The sequence below is a fragment of the Pan troglodytes genome, chromosome 4, assembly GCF_028858775.2.
Source record: "Pan troglodytes isolate AG18354 chromosome 4, NHGRI_mPanTro3-v2.0_pri, whole genome shotgun sequence".
NCBI classification, from domain to species: domain Eukaryota; kingdom Metazoa; phylum Chordata; class Mammalia; order Primates; family Hominidae; genus Pan; species Pan troglodytes.
The window spans coordinates 174,603,099-174,620,280 of NC_072402.2; the positions used below are offsets into that span (position 1 = coordinate 174,603,099).

The 17,182-nt window shown below is 43.0% G+C and overlaps 1 protein-coding gene across 20 annotated transcripts in view; it reads right to left on the reverse strand.

Annotated features, from left to right (window-relative positions):
* The window catches only part of UIMC1 (ubiquitin interaction motif containing 1), a 117,886-nt gene that overhangs the window by 79,022 nt on the left and 21,682 nt on the right, over positions 1–17,182 (reverse strand). For 8 of the 20 annotated variants that reach the window (XR_010156804.1, XM_063810160.1, XM_054684066.2 and 5 more), the window contains one exon: positions 16,828–16,913. Coding sequence is in view for 7 of the 8 variants with exons in the window: in XM_016952788.3 (XP_016808277.1) it covers positions 16,828–16,913 (86 nt within the window). In the remaining variant the exon portion in view is untranslated. 20 annotated transcript variants of the gene reach the window in all.

Sequence of the window (17,182 nt, forward strand, 5' to 3'; positions counted from 1 at the left end):
CAACAGCTCCGAAGAGACAGCAACCATCGAGAACAGGCCATGATGACAATGGCGGTTTTGTCGAAAAGAAAAGGGGGAAATGTGGTGAAAAGAAAGAGAGATCAGATCGTTACTGTGCCTGTGTAGAAAGAAGTAGACATAGGAGACTCCATTTTGTTCTGTACTATGAAAAATTCTTCTGCCTTGGGATGCTGTTAATCTATAACCTTACCCCCAACCCCGTGCTCTCTGAAACATGTGCTGTGTCAACTCAGGGTTAAATGGATTAAGGGCGGTGCAAGATGTGCTTTGTTAAAAAGATGCTTGAAGGCAGCATGCTTGTTAAGAGTCATCACCACTCCCTAATCTCAAGTACCCAGGGACACAAACACTGCGGAAGGCCGCAGGGACCTCTGCCTAGGAAAACCAGAGACCTTTGTTCACGTGTTTATCTGCTTACCTTCTCTCCACTATTATCCTATGACCCTGCCACATCCCCCTCTCCAAGAAACACCCAAGAATGATCAATAAATACAAAAAATGAAAATATAGAGGAATATTTTTTTAGAAAAATATAGGGAAAAAATGGTTTTTTTTCTATAGAGAGAAACATAGACCAGGCACAGTGGCTCACGCCTGTAATCCCAGCACTTTGGGAAGCTGAGGCAGGTGGATCATTTGACATGAGGAGTTGGAGACTACCCTGGCCAACATGGTGAAACCCTGTCTCTACTAAAAATACAAAAATTAGCCGGGCGTGGTAGCGCATGCCTGTAATCCCTGCTACTCAGGAGACTGAGGCAGGACAATCACTTGAACCCGGGAGGCAGAGGTTGCAGTGAGCTGAGATCGCACCACTGCATTCCAGCCTGGGCAACAAGAGGGGAATTCTGTCTCAAAAAAAAAAAAAAACAACTATATAAATATACAAATCTCATTCTCCATGGTGAAATTTCAGTATCAATAATATAGTCATGTATCCTAGTTCTTTAAACATCAATTTAGATAACTGCTTTTCTTGACTACATATTATAATTTACCTACAAGTTTTTTTCTTTTTTGAGACAAGGTCTCGCTCTGTCACCCAGGCTAGGGTGCAGTGGCATGATCGTAGCTCACCACAGCCTCATCCTCCTTGGCTCAAACAACCCTCCCACCTCAGCTTCCTGTGCAGCTGGGACCACAGGGGTGTGCCAGCACACCTGGCTAATTTACTTTTTATTCCTTATAAGATAGGATCTCACTATGTTACCTAGGTTAAGATTTTTTAAATACCAAATGCCTCAACCTGATAAAGGACTTCTACAAAAATCCCATAACTAATAAGCTAACATCATATTTAAAGGTACAAGACTGAATGCTTTCTCCTTTCGACAAGGAGCAAGACAAGAATGTTTCCTTTCAGCTGGGCGCAGCGGCTCACCCCTGTAATCCCAACACTTTGGGAGGCCAAGGCAGGAGGATCACTTGAGGTCAGGAATTTGAGACCATCCTATGCAACATATTTTTTTTTTTGTAGAGACAAGACATGGCATCCTGTCTCTACAGGATAGAAGGCCGTCATGGGCTGATCACCTGAGGTCAGGAGTTCGAGACCAGCCTGGCCAACATGGTAAAACCCCATCTCCACTAAAAACACAAAAATTAGCTGGGCGTGGTGGCACGTGACTATAATCCCAGCTAATCCAGAAGCTGAGGCAGGAGAATCACTTGAATTCGGGAGGTGGAGATTGCAGTGAGCTGAGATTGTGCCACTGCACTCCGGCCTGGGTGCCAGAGTAAGACTTCATCTCAAAAAAAAAAAAAAAGAAGTTAGTAAGGCACAGTGGTGAGCACCTACAGTCCCAGCTACTCAAGAGGCTGAGGCAGGAGGATAGCTTGAGTGTGTCTGAGACTGCCATGAGCTATGATCATGCCAATGAACTTCAGCCTAGGCAACTGGGCAACAGAGCAAGACCCTGTCTCAAAAAAAAAAAAAAAAAAAAGGCTGGGCACAGTGGCTCACACCTATAATCCCAGTATTTTGGGAGGCCAAAGCAGGAGGATGGCTTGAGCCCACAAGTTAAGAGACCAGCCTCATCAACATAGCAAGACCCTGTCTCTACAAAAAATTAAAAAATTAGCTCAGCATGGTGGCATGCCTGTGGTCCCAGCGACTGCAGCCTGGGCAACAGGGCATGGTGCTGTCTCAAAAAAAACAATGTCTGCTTTAATCATTGAACATTATACTTAGGGTTCTAGGCAGAACAATTAAGCAAAGAGAAATAAAAGATACTCAACTTAGAAAGAAGTAAAACTATCACGATTTGCAGATGACATGACCTGTGTTTAAAAAAAACACTAAGAAACACATTAAAAAACTATTATAGGCCGGGTACAGTGACTCACACTTGTAATCCCAGCACTTCGGGAGGCTGAGGCGGGCGGATTACTTGAGGTCAGGAGTTTGAGACTAGCCTGGCCAATATGGTGAAACCCTGTCTCCACTAAAAATACAAAAATGAGCCAGGAGTGGTGGCGGGCGCCTGTAATCCCAGCTACTTGGGAGGCTGAGGCAGGAGAATCACTTGAACCCAGGAGGCGGAGGTTGCAGTGACCCAAGATCGTGCCATTGGCACTCCAGCCTGGGCGACAAGAGTGAAACTCCATCTCAAAACAACAACAACAAAAAAATCAACAGTTCATCAAGGTTCATCTTGCCTTGTATCAATGCAGGAAACAAGTCAACATACAAAAACCAATTGCATTCCTATATGCTAGACATAAACAATCAAAACTGAAATTTTAAAAATTATATTTCTGGCTGGGCACAGTGGCTCATGTTTAAAATCCCAGCACTTTAGGAGGCTGAGGCTGGTGTATCACTCCAGGTGAGGAGTTTGAGACCAGCCTGGCCAACATGGTGAAACCCCATCTCTACCAAAAAATAAAAAAAAAAAAAAACTAGCCAGGCATGGTGGTGCACACAGGTAGTCCCAGCTACTCAGGAGGCTGAGGTAGAAGGACTGCTTGAACCCAGGGCAGAGGTTGCAGTGAGCCAAGATCACACCACTGCCCTCCAGCCTGGGTGACAGAGTGGGACCCTGTCTCAAAAAAATAAAATAAAAATAAACATTAGCCAGGCATGGCAGCTAATGCCTGTAGTCCCAGCTACCTGGCAGGCTAAGGAGGAGGGATCGCCTAAGCCCAGGAGGTTGAGGCTGCAGTAAACTGTGATCACACCACTGCACTCCAGCCTGGGCAACAGAGCAAGACCCTGTCTCACAAAAAAAAAAGACATCAAACGTAAAAGTAGCCCAGCAGAGTGGGCTGTAATCCCAAAACTCTGAGAGGCCGAGACTGGTGGACCACTTAAGCCCAGGAGTTTGAGACCAGACCAGGAAACATGGCAAAACCCTATACAAAAAATACGAAATGTAGCCAGATGTGGTGGCGCACTTGTAGTCCCAGTTAGTTGGGAGGCTCAAGTGGGAGGATGGAGGATCAATTGAGCCCAGGAGGTCAAGGCTGCAGTGAACCAATATCCGTGCCACAGCACTCCAGCCTGGGTGACGGACTACGCCCCTGTCCAAAAAAAAAAAAAAAAAAAAAAAAACTCAAATCATTAATCATGAGGGAAACGCAAATCAAAACCACAATCAATGACATATCACTTTATACCCATTCTGATGGCTGGCTATTTTTTAAATAATGGAAAATAACTAGTGTTGGTAAGGATGCTGGAGAAACTGGAACTCTAGTACACTGTATTATTGATAGGATGTAAAATGGTGTAGCCACTATGGGGAAACAAAAGGAATGAAGTATTAATACATGCTACAACATGGATGAACCTTGAAAACATGCCAAGCGAAAGAAGCCAGACATAAAAGGCACATATTGTATGATTCTATTTATAAGAAATATCCAGAATAGGCAAATCCATAGGCAGAAAGCAGATTAGTGATTACCAGAAGATGAGGTAGGGGAAAATGTACAATGACTGCTTAATAGATATAAGGTTTATTTTGGGGATGATAGAAATGTTCTGGAATTAGAAAGTGGTAATTGCACAACACTGTGAATTTATTAAAAGCCACCAAATTGTACACTTAAAATGAATGAAATGGTAGATTTTGTTAGGTGAATTTTTTTTTTTTTTTTTTTGAGATAGAGTCTTACTCTGTTGCCAGGCTGGAGTGCAGTGGTGCGATCTCTGCTCACTGCAGCCTCCCGGGTTCAAGCAATTCTCCTGCCTCAGCCTCCCAAGCAGCTGGGGCTACAGGCATGTGCCACCACGCCAGGCTAATTTTTGTATTTTTAGTAGAGATGGGGTTTCACCATGTTGGCCAAGATGGTCTCGATCTCTCGACCTCATGATCCACCCACCTTGGCCTCCCAAAGTGCTGGGATTACAGGGTGAGCCACCGTGCCTGGCCTGTTAGGTGAATTTTACCTCAATTTTTTAAAAAGGGGAGCCCCGGATGATTTTATTTTACAGCCAGAGCAGAGAATCACTGACTCAATCACAGATTTAAATAAAGCCACCTTAACTTTGTAACAAACTTCTCAAACCATTCAATTACTCCTAAGGGGGTTGTTACATCTTATTATCAGAAGTAGTCTGTACAATACTAGCATTAAAGTTTTTCTAAAAAAAAACACTTAAAGGATTAAAAAATTCTAAATTAAGGGATAGTAACAACATACACACCCAGATGCTTACAATTTACAAAATCATTCCCCATGATAAAACTTGACACACAAACGTCCTTTTCCGCATTTAATGCATATTTTTAATGATTAAAGAACAAGAAATTACAAAGATGAAAAAATTAGCCAGGCGCAGTGGCTCAAGTCTGTAATCCCAGCACTTTGGGAGACCAAGGTGAGAGGATCATCTGAGGACAAGAGTTTGAGACCAGCCTGGACAACATGGTGAAACCCCATCTCTATTAAAAATACAAAAATTAGCTGGGTGTGGTGGCACATGCCTGCAGACCCAGCTACTGGAGAGGCTGGGGCAGGAGGATTGCTTGAACCCAGGAGATGGAGGTTGCAGTGAACCGAGATCACACCACTGCACTCCAGCCTAGTCAACCAACGAAGACCCTGTCTCAAAAAAAAAAAAAAAAAAAAGAAATATACTTTTAACTTCTGTATTTAAATACAGTTAACAGAATATTTATTGCATATGCAATGCAGAGGTAGCTAGTTATTATTTAAGTATACATAAATTCATACTAAAGCAGTAACATCTCACTACATAACTAGATGTGACCTATCCGCTATGGTCTAAATGTTTGTGTCCCTCCAAAATTCATATGCTGACATCTAATCCCCAATGTGTTGGTAAGAAATGGGGCCAGGCGCAGTGGCTCACGTCTGTAATCCCAGCACTTTGGGAGGCCGAGGCAGGCGGATCATGAGGTCAGGAGATCGAGACCATCCTGGCTAACATGGTGAAACCCCATCTCTACTAAAAATACAAAAAAATTAGCCAGGCGTGGTGGCGGGAGCCTGTAGTCCCAGCTACTCGGGAGGCTGAGGCAGGAGAATGGCGTGAACCCGGGAGGCGGAGCTTGCAGTGAGCTGAGATCGAGCCACTGCACTCCAGCCTGGGCAACAGAGCGAGACTCTGTTACAAAAAAAAAAAAAAAAAAAAAAGAAAGAAAGAAATGGGGACTTAGGGAAGTCATGAAGACACAGCACTCATGAATGGGACTAGTGCTCTTATAAGAGAGGCCTAAGAGAACCTGTTTGCCCCTTTTACCCTTCTGCCATGTGAAGACACAGCAAGAAGGTCCCACCTTTTAAGCAGAGAGCAAGCCCTCATCAGGCACCTTGATCTTAGATTTACCAGACTTCAGAACTGTGAACAAAAAAAATTGTACTGTTTATAAATTACCCAGTCTAAGATATTCTGTTATAGCAGCAGGAAAAGGTTAAAAACCTATCAAGTTACCATTACACAAATTAAAACACAAATAAGATGACATATTTGTACTTCCTAAATTAATTTTATATTAATTCGCAAGAAGTGAATTTTCTAAACCCCAAACTATAACAGAAATGGAAAAAACACAAATGCAACTTTGTACAAATGTTGCCATATTTCTAATATAAATAGATTTTATATTTATGTTTTTGTTTTTTGAGATAGGGGCTTGTTCTGTTGCCTTGGCTTGAATGCAATGTGTATGATCACAGCTCGCTGCAACCTGTAACTCTTAGGTTCAAGGAATCCTCCTGCCCCAGCTTCCCAGGTAGGTAGGACTACAAGAGTACACCACCACACTCAGCTAATTTTTTTTTTTTAAAGAGATGGGGGTCTTGCTATGTTGCCCAGGCTGGTCTTGAACTCCTGGCCTCAAACGATCCTCCTGCCTTGGCCTCCTAAAATGCTAGGATTAGAGGCACAAGCCATCATGACTAATCAAGTCCTCAGTTTTATTTTTTATTTTATTTTTTATTTTTATTTTTTTTGAGACGGAGTCTCGCTCTTTCACCCAGGCCAGACTGCAGTGGCGCTATCTCGGCTCACTGCAAGCTCTGCCTCCCAGGTTCACACCATTCTCCTGCTTCAGCCTCCTGAGTAGCTGGGATTACAGGCGCCCGCCACCACGCCCGGCTAATTTTTTTTGCATTTTTAGTAGAGATGGGGTTTCACCGTGTTAGCCAAGATGGTCTCGATCTCCTGACCTCGTGATCCGCCTGCCTCAGCCTCCCAAAGTGCTGGGATTACAGACATGAGCCACCAAGCCCGGCCTCAGTTTTAATTCACCTTACTCTACCTTTTTAGATTCAGGTCTGCTACTACCATAATGAAGACTACCCAAAGAGCAAATCTCTTTGGGGAGAAACAGCAAAGACAACTGAGGGGAAAGAATATGAAATCTGGCAAATTGAGAAGACAGATCTGACCAGCCTGGGCAACACAGAAAGACTGCCTCTTGATCACCTGAGGTCGGGAGCTCAAGACCAGCCTGACCAACATGGAGAAATCCCATCTCTACTAAAAATACAAAATTAGCCAGGCATGGTGGCACTATTGCATTCAAGCCTGGGCAACAAGAGTGAAACTCCGTCTCAAAAAAAAAAAAAAAAAAAAAAAGGCCAGGCACGGTGGCTCACACCTGTAATCCCAGCACTTTGAGAGGCCGAGGCGGGCAGATCACGAGGTCAGGAGATCAAAACCATCCTGGCTAACACAGTGAAACCCCATCTCTACTAAAAATACAAAAAATTCGCCGGGCATGGTGGCAGGCACCTGTAGTCCCACCTACTCGGGAGGCTGAGGCAGGAGAATGGCGTGAACCTGGGAGGCGGAGCTTGCAGTGAGCCGAGATTGTGTCACTGCACTCCAGCCTGTGAGACAGAGCAAGACTCCGTTTCAAAAAAAAGAAAGACCCCACCTCTACAAAAAAATTTTAAAAATTAGCCAGGTGTGGTGGTGCACACCTATAGTCCCAGCTACTTGAGAGGCTAAGGTGACATGATCACCTGAGCCTAGGGAGGTGGAGGCTGCATTGAGCCATGATGGCGCCACTGCACTCCAGCCTGGGCAACAGAGTGAGACCTCATCTCATAAGAAGAGATAGATTAATACTTAGAGAACTGCCAGCCAAGAGTTCTTAACCTGTCAATCCAAAAGCCCTTAAAGAATCTATAGATTGGCTTCAGGGGATTAACTAAAATTGTGTGTAAAATTGGTTTTTTCAGTATCTTCCTTGGAAAAATTATTATATTTTTTATTGAATTCTCAAAGGAGTGAAAGACCCAAAAGAGTGTAGAACTATCAAGATTTGGCCAGGAATAGTGGCACATGCCTGTAATCCCAGCACTTTGGGGAGCCAGGGCAGAAGGATCACTAGAACTCAAGCGTTCAAGACGAGCCTCAGCAACATAGTGAGACCCTGTCTCAATTTAAAAAAAAAAAAAAAGGTGACTGAGTAAATAAAGGTTTCTTAGGACATAAAGAAATTTTTTTAATTGATAAATTTGACTTTATTGAAATTTAAAACTTCTGCTCTTTAAAAAAAGACCATTAAGAAGCCACACAATGACAGTCTGGGCAAAATAGCAAGGCCTTGTCTCTATAAAAAAAAAATTTTTTTTTTAATTAGCTGGGTATGGTGGCACACACCTGTAGTTCCAGCTACTCAGAAGGCTGAAGTGGAAGGATCACCTGAACCAGGGAGGTCAAAGCTGCAATGAGATGTGGTCACGCTACTGCACTCCAGCCTAGGCAACAGAGTAAGACCCCGTATCAAAAAAGAAAACAAAAAGCCACCATAGAATGGAAGAAAATATGTGCAATACATTTATCTTGCAAAAGACTTGTATCCAGAATATACAAAGAATTATTGGGCCAGAAATGTTGGCTCACGCCTGTAATCCCAGCACTTTGGGAGGCTAAGGCAGGTGGATCACCTGAGATCAGGAGTTCGAGACCAGCATGGCCAACATGGAGAAACCCCATCTCTACTAAAAATACAAAAATCAGCTGGGCATGGTGGTGTGCACCTATAATCCCAGCTACTGGGGAGGCTGAGGCATGAGAATCATTTGAATCCCAGAGACAGGGGTTGAGCCAAGACTGTGCCACTGCACTCCAGCCTGGGCAACAGAGCAAGACTCCATCTCAAAAAAAAAAAAAAAAAAATTCTTGGCCGGGTGCAGTGGCTCATGCCTGTAATCCCAGCACTTTATGAGGCCAACATGGCTCACCACAATCTCAACCTCCTAGACTCAAGCAATTCTTCCATCTCAACCTCCCAAGTAGCTAGGACCACAGGCTTGTGCCACCACACCCAGCTAATTTACTTTTTATTTTTTGTAGAGACAAGGTCTCACTACATTGCCCAGACTGGTCTCGAACTCCTGGGCTCAAATGATCCTCCCACCCAGGTCTCCCAAAGTGCTGGGATTACAGATGTGAGCCACCATGCCCAGGCACAAATATTTTCTTACCTTTTAAAAATATATCTAATCATCATGGCACGAATATACCTATATAACAAACCTGTACGTTCTGCACATGTACCCCAGAACTTAAAGACTTAAAGTCTAATCATTAAATATATAAAGTATCTCTACTGATAATTTGTAAGGCACAACCACAACATATGTATATTTACTTTATTAACTATATGAATACTAATGTATTTTGTGTACTGGAAAACATACAAAAATCTGCCAGGCGCGGTGGCTCACGCATGTAATCCCACCACATTGGGAGGCTGAGGCAGGAGGATCACCTGAGGCCAGGAGTTTGAGACCAGCCTGGTCAACACGGTGAAACCCCGTCTCTACTAAAAATACAAAAATTAGCTGGGAATGGTGGCAGGCACTTGTAGTCCCAGCTACTTGGGAGGCTGAGGCAGGAGAACTGCTTGCACTCAGGAAGCAGAGGTTGCAGTGAGCCAAGATCACACCACTGCAGTCCAGCCTGGGTAACAAGAGTGAAACTCTATCTCAAAAAAAAAAAAAAAAGAAGAAAGCATACAAAAATCAAAGTGTGAAAAGGATGAAATAGTAAAAAACACTTGGGTAATGCAGCATAAACATGCTTATTAAACACATAAACACTGGGAGGCTGGCTATGCCACTTTACATCTCTAGGTGGATTCCAAAAATTACACTCCAGCCTGAACAACACACTGAGACCTTATCTCAAAAGAAAAAATAAAAAAAGACAAACCAATATTTAAAAGAAGCAAGTGATATTAACAAACTTCACAAAAGGAGATATACTAAAGGCCAATAAGGAAAAACAAACAGATATTCAATATCATTATTCATCAAGAAATTACAAATTAAATTTACAATGGCCTAACACTGTATATCCATTAGAATGGCTAAAATTGAAAATAGTGACAATACAAATGTGGGCAGGAATGCAGAATATAATGAACCTCTCATACACTGCTAATGGGAATGTAAAATGGCATAACCACTTTGGAAAACTGGCAGTTTCTTTAAAAAAAAAAAAAAAAAGTATAACTGTCATGTAAGCCAGTCATTCTGTTGCGGGAATCTGGAGACTGGAGAGACCAATGCGTGGAACAGGAGGATTTTCTTTAGGTGGCCACCAGCCCAGCAGATTAACATCCAAAGGCTGAGCCCTCAACAAAGACAGGGCTTGACTTTTATACACACTTCTGAAAGGGAGTTGGCTAGTTTGAATGGTGCGGTGGGAATGTGACGGTGCGAAACTCATGGGGCAGGCAAGCAGGCTTACAGAAGCAGAACAAAGGCAGTTAATTAAATTGCGACAGGTCTCGCAACGCAAGCATAGCTTGTGATCTTGCAGCTGCACTGTAGGGAAAACAGGAACTTACAAAACTTGTGAAACACAGGTATTTGTAGAAATACTTATGAGAAAGGAATTTGTTTTCTTTTCTTATCCTCACTCTGGGGCGGGGGTGTGGGGCGCAGTGTGCTGGGAGAGTATCTGGAGCTCATTCCTTTGGGCTCTGGCTTTTCAGACAGTGTTATCAAGGCTCTGCCAGGGCCCTGCCTATTGCTGGCCTTGGAGTGAGTCAGCCAAGTACAGGAAAACTTGTTTTTCTCTTTTTAACTTTGCTTCAATTCCACTACTATTAATTACCCAGTAGAAATGAAAACATTACCACCCAAAAACTTGTATATGTATGTTCATAGCAGCTCTTTCCATAATGTCAAACACCAAAGACAACCCAGATTCCATCAACAGATGAAATGACAACTTGTGGGCTGGGCATGGTGGCTCACACTTGTAATCCCAGCACTTTGGGAGGTCGAGATAGGCAGATTGCTTGAGGATAAGGATTTGAGACCAGCCTGGCCAACACAGTGAAACCCCGTCTTTACTAAAAATGCAAAAATTAGCTGGGTGTGGTGACATGCACCTGTAATTCCAGTTACTCAGGAGGCTGAGGTAGGAGAATTGCTTGAACTCAGGAGCCGAGATCATACCACTGCACTCCAGACTGGGCGACAGAGAAAGACTCTGTCTCAAAAAAAAAAAAAAAAAAAAAAAAAAAAAGGCCAGGCACGGTGGCTCACGCCTGTAATCCTAGCACTTTGGGAGTCCAAGGCGGGCGGATCACGAGGTGAAAAGATCGAGACCATCCTGGCTAACACAGTGAAACCCCATCTCTACTACAAACACAAAAAATTAGCCAGGCATGGTGGCAGGAGCCCGTAGTCCCAGCTACTTGGGAGGTTGAGGCAGGACAATCGCTTGAACCTGACAGGCAGAGGTTGCGGTGAGCCGAGATCATGCCATTGCACTCCAACCTGGGCAACAAGAGTGAAACTCCATCTCAAAAAAAAAAAAAAGGGAATATAAAGTGGTACATCCACTTTGGAAAACAGTTTGGGAGTTTCTTAAAAAGTAAAGCACGTATCTACTACATTACCCAGCCATTTCATTCCTAGGTATTTACTCAAGAGAAATAAAGATGTGAATGTTCATCATAGCAGCCTTAGTCATAAGGGACAAAAACTGGAAATAACCCACATATCCATCAACATGTGAATAAACAAATTGAGACGTATCTCTACAATGAAAAATTACTCAACAATAAAACGGAACAAACTACTGATGCATCCAACGACACAGATGAATCTCAAAGGCATTATGGTGAGCAAAAGAAGCAATGTCTAAAAGACTACAAACTATGATTCTACCTGTATGAAACTAGAAAAAAACTAATCAACAGTTAAAGGAAAACAGACCAGCATTTGCCTGGAGCCAGGTCAGAAGAGGAAGAGAAATTACTGGTAAGGGGCAGGAGGGTAACTTTTGAGGTAATGTTCTCTATCTTGATTGTGGAGGTGATTACACAGTTATATACCTTGATGAAAACTCAAAATAGTCACTGAGTGGTGTTAAGTCAATAAACAAACTAAAAAAGGACTTGTGGTTACCATCATGACCATGTAAGGAGGTTGACAAATCTCTTCTCAAGAAAACTATAAAGCTAACCCAAAACAGTCAAAACAACCATTTCAGCACTTGGAAACTGACCAAAAGCATAAAACTAACTAAGAAATGTTCACTCATGAAAACGACTGAACTTTGGGTAAGAATACCATGAGTCTCTGTGATTCACACCTAGGATCAACTCCCATATTCAGTACCCTACTCCTCAGTTCAAATCACAGGTTGAACTATGAGTCCAGTAGTTTAACCAGGGAAGGACAGAATATGAGTACCAACCACTGCACTGCGACAGCTGAAGGGAACAGATGAGATGTGGAGTATCATTACTCCAATCTTAGCGGCCAATTGCCTGCCATTGGGTCTTACCTGAGACAAGCAACAAATGAGAAGATGAGTCAGAGATTTATCAGGAAACTCCATGAAATAAGACAGCCATAGGAGGATTCATAAACTCTCAAAATATCCCAGAATGGTCAGAGGCTGTTGAAATGCACAGCAGAGACCACAATAGGCCCAAGCTTCCTACATAACCCTGCTCAGCGGGATCTATGTGCACGCGTGCGCGCACACACATACACAAATTTGAGAGCCCTGAGGAAAGAGTTGGGGCAGACTTGAAAGCTAGTACACACCTTCCAGCCCTGTACAGAACCAAGATGTTATCTTTAACTCTCTTTCCCTCATTTTTCATATCCAATTCATCCTTATGTGCAATTGATTTCACCTCCTATACCTCTCTTTAACCTCTCCATTTTTCATTTTCACCACTATCACCATCCAAGCTACCAACAACTCACGTGTAGACAATTTTAACAGACTCATAACTGGGTTCCTTACTTTTACCACCGTTCCCCTCCAATCTCTACACACCAAAGCTGTTATCTTTTCAACTGCAAATCTTAAAGTACTCCACTACTTAAAACATTTCAGGCCGGGCACAGTGGCTCACACCTGTAATCCCGCACTCTGGGAGGCCGAGGCGGGCGGATCATGAGGTCAGGAGATCGAGACCATCCTGGCTCACACAGTGAAACCCCGTTTCTACTAAAATTACAAAAAAATTAGCCGGGCGTGGTGGCGGGCGCCTGTAGTCCCAGCTACTGAGGAGGCTGAGGCAGGAGAATGGCGTGAACCCGGGAGACGGAGCTTGCAGTGAGCGGATATTGCACCACTGCATTCCAGCCTGGGCGACAGAGCGAGACTCTGTCTCAAAAAAAAAAAAAAAAAAAAAAAACCATTTCAATGGTTTCCCACTACTTTTATAGTTAGGACATTTTTGCTCTTAACATAGTCTACAAAGTATGTCCCATATTATCTGCCCTCCTGCCAGATTGCTCTTTCTAAGCTCTCTCACAGTTCTTAAGCCCCAGCCATACTCCTTTACTGTCATGAGGCCTCTATACTTGCTTCTTATGAATGGAAGATTCCCCAACATTCCCCTTCACCTAGTTAATTCCTTCTCATCCTTCAGAAGAATAACTTTCTCAGAGAAATCTTTCTTGGCTCCCCAAATTGGTCAAATACCTCCACTATACATTTTCAAAGTACCATGCACCTCTGTCAAAATCAGTTAACACAGTTTTAATTACACACTCATTTGCGTGATTTTTCATCGAGAAAGAAATGTCTGTCTTTCTCAATGGACTATAGCCTTAAGGAAGGCAAGGAAGAAACAGTCCCAGCACCTACCAAATGCCGTGGCAAATGATAGGGGATCAATAAATACTTCTTTGCAGAGGTTCACCCCTGTAATCCCAGCACTTTCAGCAGATCATCTGAGGTCAGGAGTTCGAGACCACCCTGGCCAACATGGTGAAACCCTATCTCTACTAAAAATACAAAAATTAGCTGGGCATGGTGGCACATGTCTGTAATCTCAGGTACTCGAGTGGCTCAGGCACAAGAATCACTTGAACCCAGGAGGCAAAGGTTGCACTAAGCTGAGATTGCGCCACCACTGCACTCCAGCCTGGACGACAGAGCAAGACTCTGTCTCAAAAAAAAAAAAAAAAAAAAAAGGCTGGGTACGGTGGCTCACGCCTATAATCCTACCACTTTGGGAGGCCGAGGCGGGCGGATCACCTAAGGTCGGGAGTTCGAGACCAGTCTGACCGACATGGAGAAACCCTGTCTCTACTAAAAATACAAAATTAGCCAGGCGTGGTGGTGCATGCCTGTAATCCCAGCTACTCAGGAGGCTGAGGCAGGAGAATCGCTTGAACCCGGGAGGTGGAGGTTGCGGTGAGCCGAGATCATGCCACTGCACTCTGGCCTGGGCAATAAGAGCAAAACTCCGTCTCAAAAAAAACAAAAACAAAACCTTGGAATAATTTAGTGTGGTGAATGTATACGTATTTTTCTCCTTTATTCAAAATTCCTACAACTCTGTGCTCATTTTATAATTTAAAAATAATGCTCAGGCTGGGTGCAGTGTCTCACGCCTGTAATTCCAGCACTCTGGGTGGCCAAGGCAGGAGGACTGTTTGAGCTAGGGGGGTTGAGACCAGCCTGGGCAACACAGCAAGACCCCGTCCCTACAAAAAAATATTAAAAATCAGTCAGGCATGGTGTTGCATACCTGTAGTCCCAGCTACTCAGGAGACTGAGGTGGGAGATAACTTGTGCCCGTGAGATCAAGGCTGCAGTCACTCCAGACTGAGTGACAGAGCAAGATCCTGTCTCAGAAAAAATAATAATAATAATCCTCAAAAAAATCTTGCAGCATTTTTAAGTTTTCTAACATACATTTTAGTTTTTAGCATGTAAGTCTTATACGTTTTATTAAATTTAATTTTTGTGGGTACATAGGTGCACATATTTATAGGATACATGAGATGCTTTGTTACAGGTACGCAATATGTAATAGTCAGATCATACAAAATAGGGTATCCATCCCCTCAAGCATTTATCCTTGTGTTACAAACAATACAATTATAATTTTATTTTAAAATGTACAATTACATTATTATTGACTATAAGTGATCCTATTGTGCTATCAAATACTGGGTCTTATTGATTCTATTTTTTTTTTTTTTTTTTGGTACCCACTAACCATCCCCACCTCCCCACCATCCCCCACTACCCTTCCCAACCTCTAGTAACCATCCTTCTACTATCTCCATTAGCTCAACTGTTTTGATTTTTAGATCCCACAAATAAGTGAGAACATGCAATGTTTGTCTTTCTGTGCCTGGCTTATTTCACTTAACATAATGACCTCCAGTTTCACCCATGTTGTTACAAATGACAGGATCTCATTCATTTTTATGGCTGAATAGTACTCCATTATGTATAAGTACCATATTTTCTTTATCCATTCATCTGTTGATGGACACAGGTTGATTCCATATCTTGGCTATTGTAAATAGTGCTACAACAAACCTGGGAGTGCAGATATCTCTTCAATATACTGATTTCCTTTCTTTTGGATACATACTCAGCAGTGGGACTGCTGGATCATACGGTAGCTCTACTTTTAGTTGTTTTGTTTGCTTTTTGGGGATGGAGTCTCGCTCTGTCGCCCAGGCGGGGGAGTGCAGTGGTGCCATCTCAGCTCACTGCAAGCTCCACCTCCCGGGTTCACACCATTCTCTTGCCTCAGCCTCCCGAGTAGCTGGGATACAGGCGCCCGCCACCACACCTAGCTAATTTTTTTACATTTTTAGTAGAGACGGGGTTTCACCGTGTTAGCCAGGATGGTCTCAATCTGACCTCATGATCCGCCGCCTCGGCCTCCCAAAGTGCTGGGATTACCGGCATAAACCACTGCACCCGGCATACTTTTAGTTTTTTGAGGAACCTCCAAACTGTTCTCCATAGTGCTGGTACTAGTTTACATTCCCACCAACAGTGTACAAGGGTTCCCTTTACCCCATATCCTTGCCAGCATTTCCTATTACGTGTTTTTGGATACAAGCCATTTTAACTGGGGTGAGATATTTCACTGTAGTTGTGACTTGCATTTCTTTGATGACCAATGATGTTGAACGCCTTTTCATATGCCTGTTTTCCACTTGCATGTCTTTTTTTTTTTTTTTTTGAGATGGAGTTTCATTCTTATTGCCCAGGCTGGAGTGCAATGGCACAATCTCGGCTCACTGCAAACTCTGCCTCCCAGGTTCAAGTGATTCTCCTACCTCAGCCTCCTGAGTAGCTGGGATTACAGGCATGCACCACCACGCCCGGCTAATTTTGTATTTTCAGTAGAGATGGGGTTTCTCTATGTTGGTCAGGCTGGTCTCGAACTCCCGACCTCAGGCGATCCACCTGCCTCGGACTCCCAAAGTGCTGGGATTACAAGCCTGAGCCACCATGCCTAGCCTGCATGTCTACTTTGGAGTAATGTCTATTCAAATCTTTTGCCCATTTTTTAAATTGGATTATTAAATTTTTTTCCTATAGAGTTGAGTTCCTTATATATTCTGGTTATTAATCCTTTGTCAGATGGGTAGTTTGCAAATATTTTCTCCTATCCTGTGGGTTGTCTCTTCACTTTATTGTTTCCTTTGCTGTGCAGAAGCTTTTTAACTTCATGTGATCCCATTTGTCCATTTTTGCTTTGGTTGCCTGTGGTTATGGGATATTACTCAAGAAGTTTTTGCCCAGACCAATGTCCTCGAGAGTTTCCCCAAAGTTTTCTTGTAGTAATTTCATAGTTTGAGGTCTTAGATTTAATACATTTAATACATTTTTATTTGATTTTTGTATATGGCAAGAGATGGAGGCCTAGTTTCATTCTTCTGCATATAGATATCCAGTTTTCTAAGCACTATCTATTGAAGAGACTGTCTTTTCCGCAGTGTATGTTCTTGGCACCTTTGTAGAAAGTGAGTTCACTGCAGGTGTGTGGATAGATTTATATGTAAGTTGTTTTATGGGGTTTTGTTTTTTGAATAACCAGCGAAAGAAATCAAAGATCTAAATAAGTAGAGACATACCATGCCAACGGGTTGGAAGCTTCAACATAGTAAACATATCAATTCTCCCCAAACTGATCCTAGGTTGTTGTTTTTTTTTCTTCAACCTTTGGGAGCACAGAACATTATCTTAGGTTTAATGCAATTCCTATAAAAATCCCACTAAGACTTTTAGTAGACATAAACAAGCTTATTCTAAATGTATATAGAAAGGCATAGGCCCCAGAACAGTTTAAACAATCTTGACAAAGAATAAACTGAGGGCCAGGTGCGGTGGCTCACGCCTATAATCCCAGCATTTTGGGAGGCTGAGGTGGGCGGATCACAAGGTCAGGAGATCGAGACCATCCTGGCTAACACAGTGAATACCCGGCTC